Source organism: Bicyclus anynana, chromosome 9, assembly GCF_947172395.1.
Source record: "Bicyclus anynana chromosome 9, ilBicAnyn1.1, whole genome shotgun sequence".
Lineage (NCBI taxonomy): Eukaryota > Metazoa > Arthropoda > Insecta > Lepidoptera > Nymphalidae > Bicyclus > Bicyclus anynana.
The window spans coordinates 2,820,932-2,839,428 of NC_069091.1; the positions used below are offsets into that span (position 1 = coordinate 2,820,932).

Sequence of the window (18,497 nt, forward strand, 5' to 3'; positions counted from 1 at the left end):
GTACCGGTAAGGTTTGACATGTGTGGCCACGTTATCATCTATACCTGAGGTAGTAGTAGTCTTTCAGAAAATTGAGATCTGGAGTCTGCCCAAACGCTTGCATATTATAATTTACATTCACAAGTGGATGACTTTTAGCTTTTCACTACCTTATAGCGGTCTTTGTGATAAATGAGATAGGGGATGATGGAGTAGCATTTCATCTGCACAGGGCTTGCCCACTTGGCCACTATATATTTAGGCGTGGATGTCTTTATGCTATTGATCAAGCCAATGTAGCGCCTTTGACCAGTCAAGGAAGACAGTATGGATAAGTCAAGGAGCACATCAGTGGTGTGGCAAGGTTCATAGCCAAGCTTTTGACAGTTGACATCGGTGTAAAAAAAATTAGGAGACCATCGTTTATACATACAAACCTACTTGGTCAATCTTACCAATACATCTAAAGCCAAACGGACTTCTCGGAATAAATTGACTAGGTAAGCAACTACAGAATTTTCGTAACACACACAATGGCATCTCAACACGTTTACACATTGTGTACATTATCCATAAACAAGTTGCCTACACATTTGCGTAGTGTCTATAAGCAAAGGACATGAAGTCACACTTGTTGACGACTAAAATGACAATATCTTGCGTTCATTTAGGTATAGACAAAACACAAGTGCAATGTGTGAACATGTTGTCAGGTATAAATAATAATTTATGTACATACATAGGAGTACCTACATATTCTACGACACACGTCTTGTTTAATTTTTGTCGCGTAAGTAGGTAAAAATATACGGAATACTTATTATATTTTTTCAATATGGAACGTATTTTGCTAAAGTGTTACAACATATTAAACTTTTAAAAGTATTGTATTATGTAATACGGCACTTAAAATATTGCTATGAGATGTATGAACGGAATTCCTTTACGGATAACTCAAAACAGTATTTACTGTTAAATAGGGATTTTTTATATTGCGAAATAACAACGAATAACATTTTATCCTGCGTTATTGCAAACTTAGGGCATGTTCACACATTAACAATTTTTTTTGCCATTGGCAGTAGGTATGGCTTCATAATTAGTAGGACCTTTAGCTATTAAACTAGCGGATGCCCGCGACATTGTCCGCGTGGAATTTAGTTTTTCACAAATCCCTCGGGAACCATGGCTTTTTCAGGGATAAAAAGTAGCCTATGTGTTAATCCAGGCTATAATATATCTCAATACCAAATATCAGCTAATTTGGTTCAGTATTCGAGCCGTGAAAGAGTAACAAACATTCCTATCATCAAAATCAGCAGTTTTCGCAAATCTCGAGAAACCATGGATTTTTTCGGGATAAAAAATATGTCTTAATACAGAGTAAAATCTATTTCCATTCCAAATTTCAACCCAATCGCTTAAGTAGTAGCGGTGTTAAAGAGTAACGAACATCCAAACAAACATCCATCCAAACTTTCGGGTTTATAATATTAGTAGGATTTTGAAAAATACGCCCTAACAATGTGAAGACAAGTTAAATAGTTCGAATCAAACAAATCGTCTTATAACATGATTTAGTTAAAAACGTGTAGGTATGCGGTCTTAACTATCAATTTTGAATCGGCGTGTGAACAAGCCCTTAGTGCTGGCGCTATGAGTTTAGGGCGAGCGTTTAAGCGCGGTTAGATACTGTCAAAGTAATATAGACTCTGAGTTGTTGGAATAAAATCGAAAATTAATTAACACGTAGTCTCTATTCATCTGGTTATCATGTCAATTAAATTTCGACTTTATTTCAATGTATGCAATGTTGATAACCCTTTGTCAGCAAATAACGCCGCTTTGACGTGTCGCATCAGATCGTCGCACGTAATTTTTCCGTCAACAAGGAAAACCCCCGTTACTAAACTCTGTTTAGTTTCAACACGCAGTTACGTTATAATTAGTTCAAAAAACACATTTATAAAGGACAATGCTTCATAAAGGTTTGTTAATAATTAAATTTTACAGTTAGTTATACAGAACATAATTTATACCTACATTTATAATAATGTGCTAAAAACATCAACACACCACAGTTTAAATCGAGCAACTATAACAGCACACAAGAATACCTAGATCCTTTCAGATTTCAAATTGTGAGTATCAACATAGCAATGGTGCCAATTTGCTTACCTACATTTCAAAAATCAAACTAGGCGAATTCAAAATACCTACTGTCAAAGATTTTATACTAATAGATGTCACCAAAATTAAAATTTATTCAAAGGATATGGTCCAACATTGTATGGAGCCCAATCATTGTACCCTGGCGGAAACAAAAGAAAATATTTTATTAGACTATTTTTTATTATAAGAATCTACAAAATAACTTTAATTCTTTCCAAATAATATTCATGATCTCCGAAGAAATGCAACATAATAATGGCGGAATGATAACGTTTTCAATGCAGTAGTCGTTTTGACGTTTGCTGTCAATTGTTATGTCATAGATGCTTTATGCGCGCCATCTAGATTTTTTTTTAATTTTAATTTTTTTTTTCAATTTTTTTCTTTGTAGTTAGATTTAGTCACTTATTTAAATTTTAATAAAAACCTTGTATTTTTTAAAATTTTAATGATATGGTTAAGTGGTGGCCCTGAATTGGACCATCTTCTTTAAATCCATTCGATTTGCGGCATTTGCCAACTAAATTGACACCATTATAACAATTACATTTAAAACATAAATAACTATCTACTTTGGTACTCTTTTTAATAAATTTCATCTCATGCAAAAAATTATGGTAAAATGTTAATCAGAACGTAAATAACAATTAGTGTCCCAATCATTTATATCACTGCATGTTTTTAAATAATTTACATACAAATGTATTTTAATAAGTTTATGAAAAAAAGATGTATAAAATGAAACCCGTTTAGTACTTGACAAAATTTTTGAAATAAATAAAAAATAATGATGTAATGCAGTGATGATTCTTAAATTATTGCGACCACTATCCTCAATAAACAAAAGTTAAGATATTATTTACACATTAAGGTCAAACCAGAGATAAAACTTAATGACAACAATGTTTTAAAAAGAGAACAACATAGCACTAAAGTTTCAACTTCACTATGATTGCATATCAATTCCGTAATGGTGGATTATGCAAAAATTAACTGCACAGCAAAATAATATCATTATTCATTACCTAATTTGATAAATTCAATGACCATCCAGTATAGATTCAGCATTATAGCTGTTATAGGCACGAGTATGCATGTTTCACAATTAAACGAAATTATACTGTTGATTTTATATTTAATTTTAATTTAAAGTAATAAGCATACAACTCGTACTTTATTTTATTATTTCCTTTTAAATACGTTGGTAAATGAATTAAATTAGAAATGATCAATTGATTTATTGTTTATTTGTATAATTTCTATAATTACTATTTACTAAGTTTATAGAATTCATAATTTATGTATCTATTCATTATAATTCAACCGATAAAAAGAATAAATTGTGTTATACACAATGGCGATATTTTTCATTTTTGTTTAGCGGATATTGCTATTGTTTTGTTTAATTATAGATAAGTCTATAATTTCTGATCCAGTTAAAGTCATTTTGCTGTAGATAAACGTAATTGCTAGTATGTCGTTAACATTTCAATCTCACCTTTAAAAATATATTTCATCGGTGTACGCAAAAAAAAACATTTCAGTTTACATTTCATCTGAAAAATATCCAGATGCGACCACAAAAAGATTTTCCGAACGTGCAATGATTGAAATCAGAATAAAAACAGCATTCGTTTCCACCAAAACTGATACGTAACCATTGTTGAATACACAAATAGAATAAATACAAAAACAAGCAAAACCTGTTGAAACAATATTGGCTCGAAATCCCACAATCTGTGCTTGTATACTTTGTAATAAAAAAGAAGAAATTGTCTATGCTCTCTAAAAATAAAACGACGTCTTTTGCCGAATTTCAGAACAGAAAAAGCCTATTGTCACGCAAAGCAATTACGATGCAAGATTAAAATGCACGTAAATAAAACCAAGCCAGTCTTCGATTATTGCAATAAATATAAAAAAGAAAAGTCTTCACAATGAACCAAAAATTGTGGTTATAAAAGACAAACTTTAAGTTAAAAAGACTAGCTAAAAAGTATTAGAAAGCGAAGACATTTCTACAAATATAGTTTATTGCAAGCATCAGCGATATCAACAAGGATAAGTCAATCCATAACACAAACTCATCTATGAATAGGCTTTTACCTGTGATGTTAGTCTTCCCGAGAAGACCTGAAGTGTGAAAAAGGTTCATCGTTAATAAACGTTTTTTTAACTCTCAACGCATTAAAGCCCAATCTGAAAGAGGAAAGTTTGAGGACAAAAAAGATCGTTACGGTTTTTTCACGGCCATCTTATGTGGCAACATTCCAATTAAGATTTGGACAGGTAAGGCAATTAGGCCGGAATTTATAGAGCCTTAATTGTCTCTGGGATGAATTTAGGGGAGGGTACGGCCGGGGACAAAGTAAAAACGTCAATTAGGAGTTGGCATTTTGAAAATTGTATTATGCGAATTTCCGTGGAAATTTCTAGGATTTCATTGGGTCGGCCATTAAGAAAATTAAAAATTCACGGTTGTTATTTGTGCAAGTGCTATTTATGTCTGATATTTAATACCAATAAGTAATCTATATCAGTATTATGTTACCGCTTTGGCACGTTCACAGACTTATTTGCTACAAATATTTTCATGTTATTCTATCTCATTTTATGAGCAGAATGATTATAAGACATTTTTATAATTTCTGAAAACTCAAAGTAAAGAAAATAATCATTTAGTTACTTCTGACATTTATTTATCCACATATTATATTGTTACACATCTTTTTAATCGTAAGGAAATTGTGATTTGATGATTAATGGTTTTCAAACCAACATTTACGTATGTTTATTCATAGTCTGTATCATTGGCTATGGTGTTAAAAGGAGTTTTGACAACAAAGATTCCATACTTGCATCTTATGTCCAGTAAGATGCATGCATCTTGGCATTCAACTTAAGCATACGTTAGATGTAAAATAATGTTGAACTTTGAGAGAGAACTTAAAATATATTTTTATATTTTTGTGATTTGCAATTTTAACTTTTAAAGTAGCCATTTTATGAGGTCATAGTGCGTTAATTCATTGTATCTTGTAAATTGCATTCCATTGTGTACGTTTTCAAGTAAATAAACGTGACAAAGAGCATAGCGTAAATCTTTCGTTTCATGACCAATAACTTCGTGATATGACAACTTTATATTGTTTGGCAACTCGTAATTTTCGTCAACTTGTATACTAAAATAAGATAAAACTGCAGGTCCGATATTTTTAAAATTTACTGTTTTGAATAGATATAAGTCAGACCTTTGTCATTCTAAAATACCTAACAGTTTGTTAGCTCGTAAGCTAAGGGAACTATGAAGTTTGATTATGGTCGCATTGGAACGTAAGTGTCGAAGCACACGGGCCACACGCGACAGCCACAAACGCCGCCACAAGAAGCAAGAAGGGGCCACAAAAGGAGCTAAAGCGCGCGACAGCCACTTGTGGCCGGTGGTCGATATTTGCGGTCGTTGGCTGCTGCTTTTTTAACCCATACATGCAGTATCATAATGGACTCGAACGAAGAAGGTTTAATTGCGCTACTTTTGATAAGAAAACGTCGTCGTAGAAGCCGAATTCGTAGTAATTGGGAAGTCCCTACAAAAGGCCCAAGTCCTGCAGTGGACGTCCATCGGCTGATATGATGATGATGATGACTATCCCAAAGAAAATATAAAGATTAAAGATACGCTTTATACCTATGTTACGTCATCTGCGTACGTTCCAAAGCTACCACGATCCAAACTTAGTTGCCTACCTACTTGTCTATGGTAAAAGCGTGTTCTGACAAACTTTCAGCTTTAATAATTTCGGTCCTACTTTTTTGTGTACACAACTGCAGCTCTGTTAAGTTTTTTATTTTTTGGCATTGATTGTTTTAAATGTAATTCTAATTTCAAATGTAATTCTAATTTCAAATGTGATTCTAATTTCAAATGTAATTCTAAATTCAAAGATTCTTACACAATTGCGGCGCAGCGGGTTGCGGCTGCGAAGTAGGTGCGATGGCAGTGGCCTGGGTGACCACGGGTTGCGTCATCGCAGCCAGCGCGGCCAAATTCTGCACGCTGACCGGCGCCAGCAACCCCCCCAGCTGCTCCGCCGCCCCCCCGCCGATGCCCCCCACCCCACCGACACTGCCCCCGGTCAGCCCTGCGCCATTGAAACCGATATCTTGATAGTTAACACCTAAGATGAAATTAAAGGAAATTAAAAAAAAAATGCAACATAAAAAAAAAACAACAAAAACGAATAATATTTTTAAAAACAAGCTTTTGTAAAATGCAGTGTTAATGTATTGTCACTAGAACTAAAGAAGCATAAAAAAATCAAATGTAGGTTCAAAACATACATACTCTGTATGTATGTGTTAAAAAAATAAAAAGTATAAAAATCAATAAAAGCAAAAAAATCGTAGTCTGGTAGAACTTATTTCGATCTAAAAAGGTTAGATCTAAAAACTCGTAATAAAAAAACTAAAACATACATAATTAATAACCAAAACATAAGTAGGTACAATAAAAAAGGCACAGACAAATTGGCAAACGTCGATGCATTTTTGTTATTTTTGATTATCGATACAAAATCGTTACTGTCACAACATCTATAAAAATGTCATTAGCATTAGAGATATCATAGCTAAAATCGAGGATGTTTTATAAATAAACCTAAAAGATGTTTTTGAATAAAAAAAAAAACAATAGGCAGGACTCCATTAGAAAACGGACCGTAATCGCTTATAAACTCGATGAATTTTAAAGCGAACAAAAAATAATCCAAATTTAAATTTCAAACACTGTTAGAATAGCCAATTTCAAACACCAGCTGATGTTTGGTTCGGATCCGTCTTACTTTTATAATATCAGTCGTCTTACTTACTTCATGAGGCTAGAATAAATCTAAAGTGCCTCAATGGTACAGGTAAACTAACCTTATTATTTTTTAGTTAAACTAATTAATTATTAATTGGTTAAGTTAACTAAACCTATGTGGTTTTGAATCATGAGATATGTGTTCGCGTTTGTATGAAATGTAAAATATTGAGTTTTTCTATCTCCTTATAGAATTCTCAAGAGCAGCCGGGAATTGTAAGGTTTGTGCGATACTGATTCAAACATTATCACCTTACGCCAGCAGAGTGGTGGGTTAAAGTTCTAAAATCCCTGTAATTTATGGAGAAAAGCCTGAGCCTGTGGTAGGCAATTAAAATGGGCTAAAATTAAATTCTGTACAAAACCAAGTTGTAGTGGCCTTGTTGTCGCGTCTATGGAGGTTTAAAAAGTTGAACATTTTTCGGAAGGCAAAAGAAACAATAGCACTTAAATGGGGGATAATTAAACGGCTCGGCTCTAACTGAATGCATAATTAGTCCTAATCGTAACTGTTTCCAATTACGCCGCGTGCGTAAATTGCTCCAATTGTTTTTCAGTGTTCGGAATTGGGGAATGTTATTTGGAATTGGTCACTTCTTTTTTTTTTAATTTTCGCTTACTCTGTTCTCTGTTTAGCGTTTGCCCATGTCGCTTATTCAGGACGTGTTTTTAATGACACTACAAAGGTAATAAAGAAGATGTTTATGAGGCTTACGAAGTCATTGGTTAAAGTCTCAACTTAGTAGTTACAACATACAATGCATCGTAAACTTCAGATATGATGCAATCTCATAAAGAAGTTTGTGGCAGGGAAAATAAATGACGGGAACATATTTGAGCTAATAAAGAGGACAATTTACAATTTTTGTCTATTTATTTTGCAGAAATAATTCCTTTTGAGAACATAGTCGCAATTCTATCAATTAATAGTAACTTAAGCATTAAATCTCTTGCATTGCTTTAATCTTTTATCTCCTCAGTAGTAACTGAGACGACGCGTTAAGTCATTTCTTCCTTAACAATTCTAGAAGGTGGATTTTACTGAAAAACAAAGCTGCAATTTACTAGCTTTAGCTCTCACTTCTATATATTATCTTGTTATGTTCTAGATCATTTGTTTTTTTATATTATACCAATAGGCTAGATGCAAATACACTTGATAAGCAATGACGCAACATATATTCACTTTTGACTGGATATTACATTGTAGGTAGCAGGGAAAACGGAAGAAAGAATGTATATCGTGGTATCGGATGTCGTAGATGTTAATGAAAATTATTGAGTACGTAATTCTAAACATTATTGTGAAAAGGTTCTAGATGAGTTTGTCACGCGCTCTTCACCAACCAAGGACCATTTGGAACCATCACAGCTATTCTTTTTAGTTTGCAATTTTAATTGCAGATATACAAAGTATTACAGACAAAGTTTAAGAGTCTCACCTTGAAGCAACGTGGTCCCCTGACTCTGCAATAGATGCTGTTGCAGACCAACCGCCTGCAGTTGCTGCAACAGTTGCAGCTGAGTTGCCGGCGACAAAGCCGCCTCGGACGCGAGGTACGCGGTCGGAGCGACCGGCGGCGACAAACCCCACAGGCTCGCCTGCATCGCTTGCAACTTCTTTTGTTCCTTCTCCTTCTGCGTGTCGGCAAATTTGACGACCAAAGGCGCAGAGCATCCCTCCATCGTTTGACTATGGTGTAGCGTCTGGAATGTATATAGCAGAATATCAACCGTTTGTTTAATTCAAGAACTAATATCTTTTCACCTTGTTTACTTTTCTTAAATTGATTGCATTTTCGAAGTCTATTCTAGACAACAAATTAAAGAGTTAATCAATTTTGAAAATATCATCATAACTTACAACTTACAATTTAAGGTTTAAGATTATATTTATTATCATAACTTGGCTTAACCGCTAACATGAGAACATAATTTTTAACTTAAATTACATTACTTCGCCATCATAAATATTTACATTTCTGAACTTCCTATTCCTGCTGATCCGATTTCCCTCAAGCATCTATCTTTATTATTTATTATCCTAAGCCAACCAACCTGCATTGGACCAGCGTTGTGAGGCCTAAAATGTCCCTTCCTGGCCTTAAACATTGGTTACAAAGTAAACCAACATTCGTTTATTTAATGTAGGCTTGTTTGCAAGTATTTTTGAAATGTTTTTAGTGATTAGTAGACTACACGGCTCGGTTACGCAAAGCTGAATCAGGATTCTTCCTGCCAAAAGAAATTCAAGAGGTGCTCTGTCTTTTACAGCTTATTTTACTACTTGTGTGAAGGCTAAATCATTGGCCTCCAAGCATCTGTATGTAATTACGTCTATTGTTTTAGTAAACACGACTTAGTAAATGTTTTTTATTATTATGCATTGGTAGGTTCAAAACTATGGGCATTATTAGAAGGCTCAAAGTCACTCAGCGGGCGATGGAGCGAGCTATGCTTGGAGTTTCTCTGATCCGCAGAGAGTGGCAGTGGGCAGGCCACATAGTTCGAAGAGCCGATGGCCGTTGGGGTCTCAAGGTGCTGGAATGGCGACCCCGCACCGGAAAACGCAGTGTTGGTCGATCCCCCATTAGGTGGACAGAAGACATCAAGCGGGTTGCAGGGAGCCGCTGGATGCTGGCGGCTCGAGACCGTTTTGTTTGGAAGTCCATGCAAGAGGCATATGTCCAGCAGTGGACGTACATCATCGGCTGATAATGATGAATGATGAGGTTCAAAACTGTTTTAAGGTTTTTGTCATAAAAAAGAGTTACACACTATGGAAGATTTTTGTAATTTTGAAGGTCGCAAGCTGATTTACGATAAGGACTGACCTTGATAGCAGCGATGGCCGCCTGCTTGGAGACGAAGGTGACAAACGCGCAGCCCTTGCTCTGGCCCTGCGCGTCCCTCAGCACGGTGCACTCCTCGATGGCGCCGTGCCCCGCGAACAAGGCGCGCACGTCGTTCTCTGACAGCTTCTTGTTGAGCATGCCCACGAATAACTTGCGTTCTGGGGACAAAGATAATAAGAATAATGGTTATCAAAAAATCAAAATCAAAAATCATTTATTTCAAGTGCTCTCAGTTTACAAGCACTTTTGACACGTCAGTGCTTGTAAACTGAGTGACTATTTGTAAAGATTCTACCACCGGTTCGGAAGGCAGGTTCTGCTGAGAAGAAACCGACAAGAAAAAATCTCTTTTTAAAAAATCATACAGTATTATAATTTACAATTGATGTTAATATTAAAATTTCTTATAGTTTTACTTTTTGTGTGAAGGTGAAAGCTGATCCAATGGCCTCCAAGCGCTTTTAGTGCTGTTAACTGATGGTAATTTATCTATCGATACAGGTTAATTCAACTGTAGACATTGTTTTTTTCATGGAAATGAATGTATGAGTTCTCCAAGAACTTTTTGCTAAGGATCCAGACGAATAACTTGCAATCTGGGAACAATTGTTATAGTGATCTATGGTCTAATGTTGTTAATAATTCATCTTTCAACACAGCTTAATAAAAGGTAGTCAGTAAATCATGGTTTTTTTTGAAAATTGGTTCGTAATTCGTGATTTCGATTTGGAGAAACAGATTCTACTGAGAAAACATTCAAAAACCGCTGTTGCAATATTGATGGACGTAAAACGTGGAAAGCCTCTAAACAGAGCAAAACTGCACAAGGTTGCAAAAACACGTTTTACAAAATGCTATCCTGTATCCATCAACTAGAGGCGTAGATGTTAAGCCTGCCTTACACTGGAATTTAATAGTTAGTTAATCGAAAAAGAGCTATGTAAGTAGGTAGGTATAATGGTTTTTTCTGTCATAAAATTACTTGCGAGTATGGCCGCTTATATTGATATACTCGTACTTAGTGGATAATGTGGAAAACAATCGCCTAAAAACAGAGGAATATATCACAGGTCTTGCAAGAAAAGTATCTTACAAAGAGCTGTCGTATATCTATCAACTTGAAGGGTAGGTATTAAGCATTATGCGTATTAAACCGGCAACCATATCCTTCATAGTGGAATACAGCAATGCATATAACGGAGACGGAATGTAAGGTGTGTCACTTGCATTCCTTGCAAATTGTTGCTTTGTTTATATGTATGCGATGATTTTTAGTTTCAGTGACCAAGTGAAGAAAAAATAGACAAAATTTTGACCAATAGCGGTGGAGCTGTTCCAGTCCCATCTCTTTTGTACCAACGCAATGAAAGGAATAGCGTTATTTCCAGTTGCACTGCTATTGGTTAAAGTGTCTCTGTTTCTGTTCACGAGATCTCTTTGGTCGCACGGTAGAGGCACAGGTGAGCCATTGTCTTGGTCCCTCAATTAGTAATTATACATTAATATTACATCCGTTATAGCATAAACAAACAAACATTTCATAATTGTGTAATCACTGTTACCAGGCGGTCCCAACGACCACAATCGTATATCACGGGCCAGTTGAGGGTTATGTAAATTGTTTAACGAACGATGCCATTCAAGCCCGATGGCGCACTTAAGGCATTAACATTTTAAAACGTTATTTGTGTTAAGCACACAATTACAGGGTTTAAAGCTCAGAGAGTTCCCTTTAAATATTCTATGCTCCACGATCCTTAAGGTTCCCGAATGCCCCTATTTGTATTCAGTGCTTACCTTTTGTTTGCTTTACCTGTTGCTTGTAAAACTAAGGCAACTGTATCTAAAGCTTGATATACATTGACATAGTGAATCTATTTTGGGAAGTCCGTCTGGCTTTAGAAGTGGTGGTGGCGCTAGCGTGCAGACCAAGCGGGCGTGTGTATAAGCTGAAGGTTTGTTTCGTTATGTGGGCCACAGATGTTCAGTTTTAACTCTACAGTCGAACTTGTTCAGTTAAATCGTCCGTGTGTAGAAAAAACTTAAAACTGCACTGTTTCAAGTTCTTAGGAGTATGTTGCGGTTCACAATTGTTCGACAGTTTTACAATCTCGCGAGATAGATTATAATCTAACGGTATTTACAATTTTACTGTGACATCTATACATCTTGCCACTGCATACAAAATTGATAAGGTGGTTGCTAGAGCTTGAGCAGTTTAGATACAAATATAACACTTTTTAACACAAAATTACTAAACCGATTCTCGTGAAAATGAAATGTTATCAATCTGGAAGTATACTCTTTCAAGCAAAAAAAGAATTTTGAAAAATTATTATTAAATAACGAAGTTATGAGGTAACAAACATTAAAAAAAGAAAAAAATAAACATATGCGTTGAATTGAGAACCTCCTCCTTTTTTAAAGTCGGATAAAAATAACAATCAGGGAACTCTACGTAATTGTTCATAATCAAATACCTATATTCTTTCAATCACAAGTTGTTCTAGCCGATTTCACGTGATCTCAAGTCGTCGTCATCAACCCATATTCGGCTCACTAGTGAGCTCAAGTCTCCTCACAGAATGAGAGGGGTTAGGCCAATAGTCCACCACGCTGGCCCAATGCGGATTGGCAGACTTCACACACGCAGAGAATTAAGATAATTCTCTGGTATACATTTTTCATTGGTTTCCTCACGATGATTTCCTTCACCGATTGAGATACGTAATATTTAATTTCTTAAAATGCACACAACTGAAAAGTTGGAGGTGCATGCCCCGGACCGGATTCGAAACCACACCCTCCGGAATCGGAGGCAGAGGTCATATCCACTGGGCTATCAAGGCTCTTCACGGATCTCAAGTAACGCTACAGTTTTAAATTTGGTAGCGAGTTTATGGAATAGCTAACGATTTCGACGCTACGTCATATAATATCGGGACGCTAAATCAACTTTTTTAAATTATGCGCTTCAGCAGGCTATTCAGTAACGGTGTATTGTTTAACTCGCAAGTTAGAGTTTTAATTTCACCTCTATCTCTCTCTGTCCAACACGATACTATAGACAGAGATGAATATATGCGAGTTCGAATCTCACACTGTCGAAGTGATAAAAACATCGTTACGGAATAGCCCTCCAGACATTATGCATCACGTGGTTGCATTGATTTTTTAATTTATTTATAACTAAATCTATACTAATATTATAAAGCTGAAGAGTTTGTTTGTTTGTTTGATTGAACGCGCTAATCTCAGGAACTACTGGTTCGATTTGAAAATTTCTTTCTGTGTTAGATAGCCCATTTATCGAGGAAGGCTATAGGCTACTTTTTATCCCTGTAAAACCGCGCGGTGTCAGCTAGTAACTTATAATAGAGCTGAATTTGCTTTAACATATAGTGACGATTTCAGTAATTAATCCGCAAATACTGTAACTAATAAGTCATAACACATTTTACAAAATGTAAACAAAATTATGTATTCATGACCTCCCCGGTATAACCAAATAGCATTTAGAGCTTAATACTTTAAGCATATAATACCTCGTCGTCATCAACCCATATTCGGCTCACTGCTGAGCTCGAGTCTCCTCTCAGAATGAGAGGGGTTAGGCCATTAGTCCACCACGCTGGCCCAATGCGGATTGGCAGACTTCACACACGCAGAGAATTAAGAATATATAATACCTACACGTTGCAAAATCATTGGTCCTGCTCTAGCTATCAAAAATCTATCTGCACCAAATGTTTACCCTGGCACACTGCCACAAAATCTGGGCTGCTGTATCCAATACCATTTAACTTCGAAAAAGATTTATCGACGTAGTGCCTATCTACAACAACAGGTACTGTGCAAATTTTGATAAAAGGCTCTGCTTTAATTAAAAAATAAAACTCTTTCGAAAATACAGCTGCTACTCATATTTACATAGAAGTTAAAATTTTTCGAGAACTCCATACCTATTGTTTGGCTTTAAATTTTGAAGTCCTATGGAACGCTCACATCTCTCTATTTTGATATTAAATTTTATAATATTAAGCATTGTTTGTAGAAAATTTATTAGAAATAAAGTTTAATTAAAAAATATTAAAAATTTGGGCGCCAGTACCTAGTGACCTTCATTTGTGTGGTCAACATTCTCAGCAAACATAAATTTCCAAATATGGTGAGTGAAATAAATTGTTAGAAGTTTGTACGAGTATTCTAATAGGTATTACAAAAAGGTAAATTTAGTAAAGTTGTACGGGTAACCTACTAAGCCGTCGCGCGGTTTCACCCGCGTGGTTCCCGTTCCCGTAGGAATACGGGAATAATATATAGCCTATAGCCTTCCTCGATAAATGGGCTATCTACAAACAAACTCTTCAGCTTTTTTTTTATTCTTTATAAGTTAGCCCTTGATTACAATCTCACCTGATGGTAAGTGATGATGCAATCTAAGATGGAAGCGGCCCAACGTGTTAGGAGGAGGATGAAAATCCAAACCCCTTTCGGTTTCTACACGACATCGTATCGGAACGCTAAATCGCTTGGCGGTACGTCTTTTTCGGTAGGGTGGTAACTAGCCACGGCCAAAGCCTCCCACCAGTTAGACCTGAACCAATTAAGAAAACCTCACTTGGCCCAGCTGGGGATCGAACCCAAGACCTCCATCTTGTAAATCTACCGCGCTCACCACTGCGCCACGGAGGTCGTCAAAGTCAAGCTTTATAATATTAGTATAGATAACTACATCTTCAATGAGTTACCTAGCCTGTATTCTACTTCCATATTTCTCCGGGAATTACGCCGGTGAAGTTATTTACTACTATATATATTTAATATATATATATTTAACAATGATAATTTAATATATATATATTTAACAATGACAGTTACCGGATAATCAACAATTCTGCAGACTCATCTCAAATAACGTTTTGGGAATTTTCGAATAGCTTCTAAATTTAAAAATTCGTTGAAACGACGCACATACTCCGAGCTTTCGAAGCCACGTTGTGAATACGAACAAACTTTTTTCGGTTTCGGGTTTTTGATGTCACGGAATTAAATCCTATCCAACAACTATTACAATCTGTGGCTCGATCAATAGGATTTCTGTCGATGGAATTTTCAATTTAGGTCCTCGTAAATTAAATAACCTTATGCTAGCCACTCACCATCCGATAAGCCCACATGCCTGCGTAACGGCTTGACAGCCTATAAAATTAATCGTGTGTTGGTCGCGATGTGCATGACATCATGCCGACCGCGATCAACACACGATCAGTTTTATCGGCCGTAAGCTCCTTATGGGATCTCTGCGGCGTCACCGGGGGGTTTGGGCGAGCGCAGAGCGCATCGCCTGATGAGGCCCGAAGGCAGAAGCAGAGTAGATGGGTGGAACGACTCTCTATGGGGTCTCCTCTGAGACTCGAACCTCGGCTTAGAGGGCTGTTCGGGAAGGGTGTTTTGGCCTGAGTGTCATCAGTCGGGGCACCCCTAAGATTGTGAGTTAAAAAGCCCACGTCTGGGTGACGTCAGATAACGGGGACCTCGTCTTCGTCGGCGAAGACGCTGTGTAGCTTGTGTTTGTGTTGCCTGGGAAGCATTGTCGTTCATTATATCATCGTCGACGTTAGCGCTGCAGGCATGTGAGCTTACTTGATCGTCAGTGGCTGACATTAGAAGTCGGTTAAAAATGCAGTCCCAAACAAACAAACCAATCATAAGTTTAAAAAAAATGTCGCAAAACTCAGGCAAACAAATTAAAGAAGAATTTAAAATGTCATAAATCGTTGTAGCAAACTTTTTTTGATACAAACAATAAAGTAGAATTAACAAGATTTTTTAGATTTAAGTTAATTGCCGGGTGGCCAGGCTAGGCCAGGGTCGGGGATGGGCTAGGGAATTCCCTTTTCTCTAGCTGTTAGGTAGGTACTAACACGGAATACATAAAGCATTAGCTAGTAGCGACATGTAGCAATTTATTTCTCAACATTTCGTAATACAAGTGCTGATTTTCCATCGAAGTTCAAATTCGCGCCATTTTGATTCTAAACCACAGCGGAGTTGCCGCTGATTTCGTGGGCGTGAAATATTTCGTAGAATCGCACCACGCTCGCAAAGTACATGCTCGTGCCTTTTCAATTTGCTCCCGCTTTCTATCTCGTGGGATTCGGGTACACATATGGAATTTTACGCGTTAAACATTGCTCTGAGAAACAAAGTTTACGAATTTTGGCCGCTAAAGTATCGAAATCCAATCGCCCTAACTTAACATCGCTTGAATCTAACAATAACTTTCATTTAATAGGGTACTTGACTCATGAATTAGTGTCGCCATCCCTACGTACATACTTTACAATAAATATTATATTAAAATAAAAACGACTTTCTACACTTACAAAACGCAAATTTCTAAAGCCAAATAAGGATTTATTATAAAGTTTGTGGTATTGTACGGGTATTATTGTGCGTAATCTCTGTATCTACTGTACAGATTATAAAATTATTTTACCACTGCCACGTTATTTGTGAGAATCATATCTACTTTTTATCACCATATTCTCACGGAAACGAGTACCACGCGGGTGAAACTGTGAAGCTATGGCTAGTTATATTATATCACAGCGAGGCGCCTATAACTTAAAAGCTTTTTTAAGCTAGATATTTATTTGTATAAAATTGAATGGTGGTCGTACTTGAAGTATGTTACGTTACGTTATCAACCCATATTCGGCTCACTGCTGAGCTCGAGTCTCTTTTCAGAATGAGAGGGGTTAGGCCAATAGTCCACCACGCTGGCCCAATGCGGATTGGCAGACTTCACACACGCAGAGAATTGAGAAAACTCTCTGGTAAGCAGGTTTCTTCAAGATGTTTTCCTTCACCGTTTGAGACACGTGATATTTAATTTAATAAAAAATAACTTACTTGAAGTATGTATCTAAACTTAAACATCCACATTTCAGTGGTAATAAGATCGCAGCGTGCGGTAAATAACCGGGGTCTCCACTCCGCGTGAGGAATGACGTGTTTTACACACGGGACACATGTTGCCCGCGATTTATTGTTTAATATAAGAAGGGAAAATAAGAAATTGAAGGAGTTTACACGACACGCAGAGGCGCAGACCCTGGGCTGACTTGCGACGTTTAATTCTATGACATTTGCATTTTATAAACCAGTTGAACGACACTAACTGTTGATTGAAAATTTTGACACGTGACGGTGTCGTACCCGTCACGGATACGAAATTCAAAAACGAATACGTTCTCTTGTCAGTACGATACGAACCGTCGCATCAGTAATTTTTAATAATAATCAAGAAAAATGGCGCCTTATGTTTTTAAATATTTTAAAAACTTCTCAAAAACTAAAGAAATAAAATGGAGTATTTTTTTATTGGTTACTATTGATTATTATATTAATTTAAGTAATTGTTGTTAGTGTTAAATTTTTAAATACAAATTATGAAAAAAGTTTGTCTATGCAGATGTCAAGGTGGCTTTTGTTTTTTTTTTTTTGTGGATTGCACCGGCGCAGTTTGTATTTTGTAATGACTCTCTCTGGTTACTCTGTGTGTGTAATATTAAGAGATTTTTTGATTATATATCTATACATTATGGAAAGTATAGTAAACGAAAGGACATGGGATGCTTTTTATTTTATCAAAGAGTGACATCACCATTTAAATACAACCTAAATCAGTTTTTTCAATGCTGTAGCTGATGTTTTTAAGATTTTAAAGGTCTGATTTTTACTTAACATTACGGATTAAATTACCAATGTACTTTAATACCATTTTTATAAATAATGTATTATTTGAATTGTAGAAGAAAGCTTTGAGTGCAATAATTATTTTTCTTTCATTAAGATTTTTTTACAAAAATTGTCCTGTATTAAAAATGTATGGAACTGAAGTTATTTAAAAAAACTAAAGAGCCAATATAATAAAGCTAAAGAGTTTGTTTGTTTGTTTGTTTGTTTGATTGAACGCGCTAATCTCTGGAACTACTGGTCGGATTTACAAAATTCTTTCAGTGTTAGATAGCCCATTTATCGAGCTATATATTATCCCTGTATTCCTACGGGAACGGGAACCACGCGGGTGAAACCGCGCGGCGTCAGCTAGTCGAATTATAAGACGTTTTCACGTCAAAAAGAAAACCATAAACTGAAGTGTTTATGGTTAAACACAAATATAAATTCCCAACATCTGACACTTCAATAAATCAAATATCAAAATCCATGACAACGTAAAGCGATCAAACTCTTCCGTCCTTTCCTTCGGAGTTGGATCGTCAAGATTTATGCACCGTTAGCGGGCAGACAATACCTGGTAGTTGTCTCGTGTCGTGTTGTATTTGAATACATTGTATTCGTATGATGCACAATCTGATACAAATACAAACTTTGTTTATTCAGTGAGAACAATGCGGTTATTTTGAACAGACTATACATTTGTTAAACAAACAAATTCTGCCCACAAAATTGTATGTATACGCATACTTTGACAGTTACGCACCAATCGCAAGAAAGCTATCGGTGACAAACATAGTTTTTAGCCGCTTATATATATGTATAAAAAGATTTACTTTTCCGCAAATATCTTGAAAATTTAAAAACGCAAAAAAAGCTTTCTC

At 36.0% G+C, this 18,497-nt stretch overlaps 1 protein-coding gene across 5 annotated transcripts in view; it reads right to left on the reverse strand.

Moving 5' to 3' along the window:
* LOC112058473 (CUGBP Elav-like family member 2) overlaps positions 1–18,497 on the reverse strand; it is a 511,519-nt gene that overhangs the window by 5,624 nt on the left and 487,398 nt on the right. For 4 of the 5 annotated variants that reach the window (XM_052883368.1, XM_024099328.2, XM_024099331.2 and 1 more), the window contains 4 exons: positions 9,847–10,025; positions 8,455–8,719; positions 6,105–6,329; positions 4,258–4,284 (listed from right to left, as the gene is read on the reverse strand). In XM_052883368.1, the coding sequence (XP_052739328.1) occupies positions 4,258–4,284; positions 6,105–6,329; positions 8,455–8,719; positions 9,847–10,025 (696 nt within the window). The remainder of the gene's footprint in view (positions 1–4,257; positions 4,285–6,104; positions 6,330–8,454; positions 8,720–9,846; positions 10,026–18,497) is intronic. The other variant, XM_024099329.2, reaches the window with a different exon arrangement.